At 39.9% G+C, this 9,179-nt stretch overlaps 1 protein-coding gene across 1 annotated transcript in view; it reads left to right on the top strand.

The window, feature by feature from the left end:
- TENM3 (teneurin transmembrane protein 3) overlaps positions 1 to 9,179 on the top strand; it is a 988,875-nt gene that overhangs the window by 955,547 nt on the left and 24,149 nt on the right. The window contains exons 25-26 of the mRNA XM_018576225.1: positions 6,516 to 6,691; positions 7,680 to 7,915. Coding sequence (XP_018431727.1) covers positions 6,516 to 6,691; positions 7,680 to 7,915 — 412 coding nt within the window. The remainder of the gene's footprint in view (positions 1 to 6,515; positions 6,692 to 7,679; positions 7,916 to 9,179) is intronic.

The raw sequence follows: 9,179 nt of genomic DNA, 5'->3' as shown, positions 1-9,179 counted from the left end.
CAAGTGGTGAAGGCTGAAGTCCTCCCCCAGCCTGAGTAGCACCTGTGGCTTGGAATGGCGCAGGCGCACTACGCTCGCACATGCACGCGCGGCTTGCGTACCGCGCACGCGCACTGGCCACACCAGCGTCAGATGCCCTGCCAGGGGGAGGAGGAGGAGCTACCCGTGCCCGATGCCCGCGCCTGCGAACCTGACAAGGAACGGCCCCCCTGGGTCCCTGACATACATAGAGCGATATCGCGTGGAAATATGAGCGATATCGCTGCAAAAATCGCTCGATGGATCGCTCAGCATGAATGGGGCCTGATAGACCTGAAAGACTGTCTAACGGCCAACTGAAGTAATGCACATGGCAGTTCGACAACACTTCTGTTAGTTGTGAGGAAGTAAGTTAGTATTGTCATTGACACAAGTGCCATTACTGACCGGATCTTCAGGTAAGAATCTTTTCAAAGAGATTTGCATAAAATACTTATTTAAAAACACTAAATGCAGTAAGGCACTTTAAAGTGGTATTTAAGTCTTGTTTTTTTTTACATATATCTACTGGTAGCAAGCAGTAGATATTTGCAATAACATTTTAAAAAGTTGTCAAATAGACAATTACTTGCCTGTGTCTGTGCCACTCGTTCCTGGCTGCAGAACTCAGCTTCCCCATACGGCCGTGCAGGAGGATGTGTGTGGGCGCATGTGCACTTTATATCACTGGCGGGGTGAGTAGGAAGACACAGTATACGTGAGTGCATGCAGCCGGGAGCATGCACTTTGGACCGACTCCATGGGACAGGAAGAAAGAGGAGTCTGCGCTGGATCAGAGAGCGGCACCAGCACTGGAGGGACTTTTGGAAACAAGTGGAATTAGGAAGACTTTTGGAACAAGAGGCATCACATAAAGTAAGTACTTATATAAGCATTGGGGGGGGGGGGAATAAAAAAATAGGAGCCTTTAATGTCACTTTATCTTATTCGCACAGACGCAAAGGGGTCATACAGCATGAAGAATGTGCATATTTATGCACCCAGAACAACCCCAAGAGTCCCAGGTGTTTGTGTTCAGCTGCAGGCAGCATGCTGTAGAAATAAATGACAGGCTGGCAGACGCCAAGGCAGAACGCATATTCGAGCAATAACATCCATACAGGGATGGATGAATTGCCTTGGACACAAACAGTCTGTATTGCATGTATGGGTGTAAATGCTCAGATGTGCATACAGCCACTGTGGGGGGGATTCATCAAAACTGGAGCAGACAATATCTGGAGCAGTTGTGCAATGCAACCAATCAGCTTCTCTCCTCAGTTTGTTCAGTTAAGATTTGAAAATGAGAGAGGTGCTGATTGGTTGCCATGCACAGCTGCTCCAGATTTTGTCTGCTCCAGTTTTGATAAATTACCCTTCTGTGTCTGTTAGCCTGTCCTTGGTTTGTACAGACCCATCCATGGTTGTACACAAGCACCTGTAGCCCCTGATGCGTTAATACAGGCATGCATCATGCTGTGCACCCCTCTGCATGCATGTGAGTGAGGCCTAAAGTGCCAGATTTGGCCTAAGATTCTCAAAGCATTAACCAGAGTTGACCAGAGGGTCACTGTGTCACGTGCTTGACAGTATATACTGTAGATCTGTGTTGACATGAAAAACTCACCTGTGAATAGCTTAGTTTCTTGTACTTGGGAAAATATTACTGTGAGTGCAGTACGCATATAATAATATAAAATGTTAAATATGAGCTAATATTGAGATGAACGATAAACCAATAGTTATAATTTTAAAAGGGCTTTCTGGAGGCAATTGTTGTTAGAGAAATAAGCATATGAATTGTTTTTAAATAATTGTAGGCCTCATAGCTAGAAGGCTGTCATTATATTTTTGTCTCGTTGGCTTACAAGCTTTGATTAATTTGCTTGGCTGGATTGACGTTTCTTACCATGTAATTTGTGTTCATCTCATTACTTTCTTCTGTTTTGTTCTTTTTTCTACCTAGAATTTGGCATAGTTTCAGTATAAGGTGAACAGGTGGCAGTAGTTAATACACCGTAGAGTAGATCAATTTGATGAAATTTCCGAGGCCTAACCACAAGTCAGGCAAAGGAAACTAGAATTTGAGCCAGTCTGAGGGTTTCTGAGCACTGATTTGGGAGTAATCCCAAGCCAGATGTACCTCTCCAAAGAATAAATTTGGATACTCATTAAAATACATAGATGTAAAGCATTTGTTTGCCTGTTTGCATAATAAAAGCAAGAAGTATAATAAAACGGTGAAACAGGTGTGTATACAGGCAGAAAAAGATGGTGGCTAGCAGTGGATGACATAGTGTAAAAAAAAATAAAAAAATTGTAGAAGTCACAGATGATAAAACGCAAACATAAGCATGTCTCTTTACCAGTAGATGCAGCAATTGTGCTTGTGTTTTTCAAAGATAAAACTAAAGGTTGTATGTTAGCACTGACTTATTTTGAGACTATGAGTAAGACCAGATATCTAACAAGGTAAGTGTAGATGCTTTTCTGAGAGTCCACATGGGTTGGGGGGCCACAAAGGTTTTACTACAGGCATCTCTGCCACAATGGTAACCAATGAAAGCACTGTATCCAAAAGAGCTCCAAAGACTCACCGCTCCATTCTAACTTCAGCTGCAGTCAGTCCACACTCTCAGTGCAGGCTATAATGGGCTTCTCACTTGTTCAAACCAGTCTCCAAAAGATCAGGCTCACAAAGCCAGAGAAAATACAATCCAAAATTGATTAAAAAAAGTAAATCCAAGAGAGTGGTAAGCAATGTGTACATCACCATGAACATCTCCTACACTACGCTAGAGGCGTTGGCGTGGTGTGGGAGATGTTCATGGAGATGTACACGTTGCTTACCACTCTCTTGGATTTACTTTTTGAAACCTATTTGGACGATTTCAATAAATTTTGGTTCTACTCTGGCTTTGAATTTTGGTTCTACTCTGCCAATGAAAGCACTGTGTCTCAGTGAAATTTAGGCTTTCCCAAAATGGCATCTGGATGGAGCCCACAATTTGGATAGCTGATTTGCTAAAGGAATAGACTGTTCACTAAGCAAAGTGAACATTTGCTGAGCTTAATAAATAAAGCTCAGCTATGTTTACTTCAATTATTTAGCCATGTGCAAGCAAAAATTCTGTTTCTCTTACATGATTGGTCATTTAAAATGAACAAAGCTTCACCTTAGTAAGTAAACATTAATTTTGTATAGTGAACATTCTCTTTGCTTAGTCAATAGATTCTACTCCTTTAGCTAATCAACCCCTGCATGTCCACTTTAAGAATTACTAGCAGCATGGCATCCTGTATGATCCTGCCTTTGGGAATTTAAATGAAACACTTTCCATGAATGGCTGATGGATTCGATACTGAATAGGAAATCCTCAGTGAAAAAAGGTAAGTAACTCCGGAAAATGGGGGGTAGATTGAAAAGTGGGTATGGCTACGCAGCAGTAGTTTGTGGCAATAATGATGATAGTCATGGAGCAGTAGCATCAACAGAGCAGGGGATGGTGAAGTAAAAGTACCCATAACGGTATAAATCTGGCCCTGGCTATTTACTGTATTAAAGTTAAAATCTACCCTAGTTTTTATTGTGCAGTCAGAGCAGTGACTCATTCCCTATTGAACATCTCCATCTGAGGTTTAGTCAGACAGAGTGAACCTAAAGACAAGGAGCTTCTGCTGTGCTGCATCTTTAGATAACCCATATTGCTTAGTGGTTCCTTTGTCATGTATTAAAGGATTACTTAGGTCTGGAAGCCATAGGCTCCTTCTGCTGTCAGTAAACCTGTTGGGTGAAGAGGAGGGACGTGGCCTGCCACAGGGCTGTGTTTGTCTATAAGCGCACGCAGCCACTTGTTGGCACGGCTGGGAATGATCACAGCAGCCGCTTAGCTGAAGGCGGCACCTGTGCAGGGGTCGGGGGAAGAGTGAGGGGCTCCACTAGAGAAAGAGGAATTTAACATTTTTAATTAAACAAAAAAAGGATTTTTACAAGTATGGGCCATCTATTTATTAAAAAAAACAAATTAATTTCAAAGGAGAACTATGAGGTGAGTGCTTTTCACTCACCTCATAGTTCTAGCCGACCTGTGACAATGAGACTGTCACAGGTCGGCTCAGTAGATCGGGACTGGCGGAAGGGACGGGGGAGGGGGCCGGTACAGCTGGCTCTGCCTCTAGATAGGCAGAGCCAGCTGTCACTCACACAGCTGGGCGGATCCCGTCATCTAAGTTGTCTCAGTATACCGTGAGCTGTAGCTCGCGGTATACTGAGCTTAGGGTAACGGGAGGACGCTAGTTTGTGTCCTCCCGTTACCCTAAGGAGAACTATGGGGAAAGACACTGACCCCATAGTTCTCCTTTAATATCACTGTAAATGTCTATTTGTAAAAGAAGAATGTAAGTATGTAAATAGATATAACACATAACTCTAAAAAAAAAATTACAAAATTGAGCCAAAACCATTATAATTCCCCTTTAAGTGAAACTTGTTGGATCCAGCTGCTTTGATTGTTTGCTGACCACTGGAAAGTGGAAACCTTAACATTTTTATAAAACCTTTGTGTTCAGATTAGACACTCATTCCAGGTAGAAGAATTAATCTGGAGGTTCTTTTGTACTCTGGCAAACTTACATTTTAAATACAATATTATAATAAAGCAGATAAGTAAGTGATTGAGTTTAATTGATAGGTCACCTGGAATGTTATTCTCCTAAAAGAAAACTAACACATTGAAAATAACATTTAATTTTCCACTTAATTTTTCACGCATACAACTAGACGTGACAATCTTTCTTTTGTTTCGGTAGCATTATTCTTTGTAGATTATCTCTCACACCATTCTGTTATTGTGAGTTTCCAGGCTATTAACCATCACTTAACACATACACATAGTGGTAGAAAAAGTGACACAATGTTTCAGGGATTTTATATGAGCTTTATTTTGGTGCTTTTTTTTTTATATTTTTAGTTAATTATCTGCATAAAACACAGCTATGGTTTATAAATCAGTGGTTGAATTTTACTCCCTACCTCCATCTTTAAGCAGATGGCTGGAGATCTGTAAGTAGTTTAGGAGCATTCGGAAACATTAACTAACCACCATTTTTGTTACTTTAAAACATTACTTTAGTTGTGTATAATAGCTAATAAATGTAATTAATTCTACAGTTATGTGTATCTGACTAGATCCAACATTCCACTGAATCTACAATATTCCCAAGGCAGCATAATTTTACCTAGAAACACTTAAAAAGAAACTTTACTATTTCTGGGATGGGCTCTTGCCATAATGTGTAAGAGCCAATCCTATGGAATGAGTCAGGATCGTACAGTGCCCTGCACAGAGCAGTGTGCACTAAATATAACACTGCCAGTAGTAAGAGGAAGTATATTTTTGACAGAAGATACTTTGCATGATTCTTCTACCAAAAGAGTAGATGACCATACCACAGCCCTGGCTAAATCTTTGGAAATAGGTAGCTTTGTCTACAAACTACACTGACCTCACCAGATATTGCCAATCGGACTATAGAGGAGTATGTTATAGGTGGATTTTTTTTTGTCTGATAACCCCTTCTACTGCCAAAATAAGTATGGGGTGAGGGGTATGTTCTTTGCACATAGACATGACAATTTGCACCCTTATGTAGGGCATGCACCGATACCGATACTTGGTGATGATACTTGGTGAGGAGGGAGCTTGGAAGCAGCTTCCCGGCTAATCAGGAAGCCGGGCCGCGAGTCACTACACACCGCCCGGCTTCCTTAATGGGACTTATTCGGTATCGGCGAATACCGGGAAAAAAATTGGTACTCGATAACGAAAAATTGGTATCTTTGCATCCCTACCCTTATGTGAACAAGAAATACTTCTTAGCAGGTGATAAGACATCTGTATGCACTGTCTCTATCTCTAGGATTAAAAAGCCAGTTGAAGTATAAGAAAAAAAGGAATAATCACTTACCGTATATACTCGAGTATAAGCCGAGTTTTTCAGCCCATTTTTGGTGCTGAAAAATGCCCCCCTCGGCTTATACTCGAGTCAGCATCTCGAGCACTGAGAAATTGGTATCTATCTTCATTTTGTACATTTACCAGTAGCTGCCTCATTTCCCACCCTAGGCTTATACTCGAGTCGATATTTTTTCACAGTTCTTTGTGGTAAAATTAGGTACCTCGGCTTATATTCGGGTCGGCTTATACTCGAGTATATACAGTACAATGTTTGCTATTTCATTGTTACAAATACTGAGTACAAATACTGAGTTGCATCTGTTCTGTCGTGCATTTTCTGTAAGCATGAAGGTAAACAGCAAATCAAATGCGCACTGCAAACTTCATGTGAATTTTTTTTAAATAGTCATAAATTCAGTGAATAAAATAAAATAAGATGCTTTGTTTTAGAGTGGAAGGTGTGTACTCCATTTACAACTTTTGCTTCTTATAATGTAATTGCCAGATATAACAATAACTTGAAAAATTTGTGGATTGCAGCTACAACAGTGAAGGTCGTCTCACCAATGTAACATTCCCAACGGGTGTTGTCACAAATCTCCATGGAGAAATGGACAAGGCCATCACGGTGGATATAGAGTCATCTAGCAGAGAGGAAGATGTCAGAATTATATCCAATTTATCTTCTATCGATTCTTTCTATACTATGGTTCAAGGTAAGTGCATGTCATACTTTACAAGAAAAAGTGACTTTACAATTACTTAGTGTTAGGACTGTGACTACATTAGTGATACACTTGGGTACTTAAAGAGCTAAGAAGTGAAAGACTAATGAAACGCATAGATTGCTTAAGCATCTGGATTTTGCCTTGGAGCTTTGAGAAAACTGGTTCATTATTTTGTTATTAGCTCACAAGTACGCTAAATGAACGTTAACTGTTCCCTAAAGTGGAAAATTGCTAAAAATCGGTGACTCTGTTTGCCCTTGTGTCTAGGTCAGTGATGTACATTTAGAAATTTCGAAAGCTTGAGGGAGAACTCTTTTAATGCGGTCTTTTTCATAAGCTCATGATTTTCAGAATTTTACTTTAAGATTCTAGTGATTTGAAAAGATTGTCCTACATTTTTGGTGACGTTTCACAAGCCACACCACTTTCTTCTGTTAGAAAACGCAAACTCCCCATGCTTTCCATCCATTACTAGAACACTGTGAACACAACTACAAAAAAAAACCTGTTGATTTTACCAGAAATCTGAGCTGATAAATTCCTGTACTTACAGAACCCTATTCATTGTATGTTATAAACTAGGGGACAGCGGCTGTTTCAGGTACGGATTCTCTTGTCTTAATACAGAATGATAATTTAGCATTCTAATAGTAGGAAGTGTGCTGTTGGCAGAATCACCAGGTAAAAAATAAGGGAAAAATCCTGGCATGTAAAACCAATGCAGCCATTGCATGTTTATTTGCACGATGCGTACAGTAGAGTTTCAGCTTTGTACTGGCTCCCTGTAGCACAGGACACATACATTTTTGCATATAGACTTCACATTTCTATATCCACTGGAGCCACACCTACTGTAAGTCTACATTACTTTGAAAACCTACATACCTAGACTTCTGCTTTAAAGTTCTGCTATAATTAGATTACCCATGATAAATGTTGATGCTTTTAACTGGTTTCTGTCTGTTCTTCCTTACAGATCAGCTGAGAAATAGCTATCAAGTTGGGTATGATGGTTCTATCAGAATTATCTATGGTAATGGGTTGGATCTTCACCTCCAGACAGAGCCTCATATTCTAGCAGGACCAGCTAATCCAACGGTCACAAAGAGAAACATGACGCTTCCAGGAGAAAATGGGCATAACCTGGTGGAGTGGAGGTTCAGGAAAGAACAACTTCAAGGCAAAGTTAATGTGTTCGGTCGGAAGCTCAGAGTAAGCATATTTAAACACATGACACAGAAATTATTAGGACACTAACACACAGTCATAGTTCAGACATACAATCAAAATGAAACTTCATTTAAAATTTAAGATAAAATTTGAATATGTATTTGACTTGGTGATTTTTTTATTTTTTTCCCCATGACTCAAGTAGAATTTTGGAGATGGCTTCTTTTGGCAGTTCTTCTGCCAGTTGCTTTATCTGTGCTTGCCTAAGATTAGGTTATTTGCAGCACCTCATATAGGTGAGGCAGTTGGCTCCTTGCATGGTATGATATTGCTACCCCACCAACATAACCCAAACAAGAATAGCAGAGGGACTGAATTTACATCATGAAAATATGTGTGTGTGTATATTTTTGTATATGGAAATGGGATAGACAAAATTGATAGGACCCTTAACCCAATATTTTGTTGCAAAACCTTTAGAGGCAATTGATGCAAACAAGCAATATCTGTAGCTCTCAATTATTCTGCATTGACCAACAGGTACTTTTTCTGCTCTTCATTGGCCAACTGCTTCAGATGTCTCAGGTTTAAAGGGTGCCTTCTCAAAACTGCATGTTTTTGCTCTTTCCATATATGTACACTAGGGTTGAGATCAGGGCTAAAATAAGCTACTTCAGAACAGTCCAATGTTTTGTTGTTATCTATTTTTGGGTGCTGGTAGGACCCATGACCTGTGACTAAGAAAAAGCTTGCTGAAACTGGGCAGTATGATTGTTCTATAATTCTTTGATAGTCTTGAGATTTGATCAGTCCTCTAGAATTTACCTTTGACAATCTGGTCTTTAATTATCTTTCTGATCTCCTCAGACAACTCTGTTCTTTGCTTTCTCTGATCCATGTTCAATGTAGTGATACCAATGATACCAAACAGCAGAGTGACTACTTTTTCCCCACTTAAATAGGCTGACTGACTGATTACAAGAAACATGTGTGATACTAATTACAGAAAACAGTTAGTTTTGAAATATCACTATGATCCAATTAATTATAACCATTTCTAGAGGAATCAATTAATCTGCCCAGGCCATATTTAAAATGTCTTTTTACAATAAGCAGTAATTTATCTTTATCACATTTTGCTTGCTTTACTCTTTGACATACCAAAGGCATGCTGGTATATGAGACCATTGCTTATAATTTCATCACTTGATAAATGGAGCATATTTTTTTGGGCTGTAAAGGTACCAACACATTTGTGCAACTCTGTGTGTGTGTGTGTGTGTGTGTGTGTGTGTGTGTGTGTGTG

This window comes from Nanorana parkeri, unplaced genomic scaffold (genome assembly GCF_000935625.1).
Source record: "Nanorana parkeri isolate BGI_ZX_2015 unplaced genomic scaffold, ASM93562v1 scaffold60, whole genome shotgun sequence".
Taxonomy (NCBI): domain Eukaryota; kingdom Metazoa; phylum Chordata; class Amphibia; order Anura; family Dicroglossidae; genus Nanorana; species Nanorana parkeri.
Note: the sequence above shows the minus strand (reverse complement) of the source record. Positions and strands in the feature narration are given on the sequence as shown.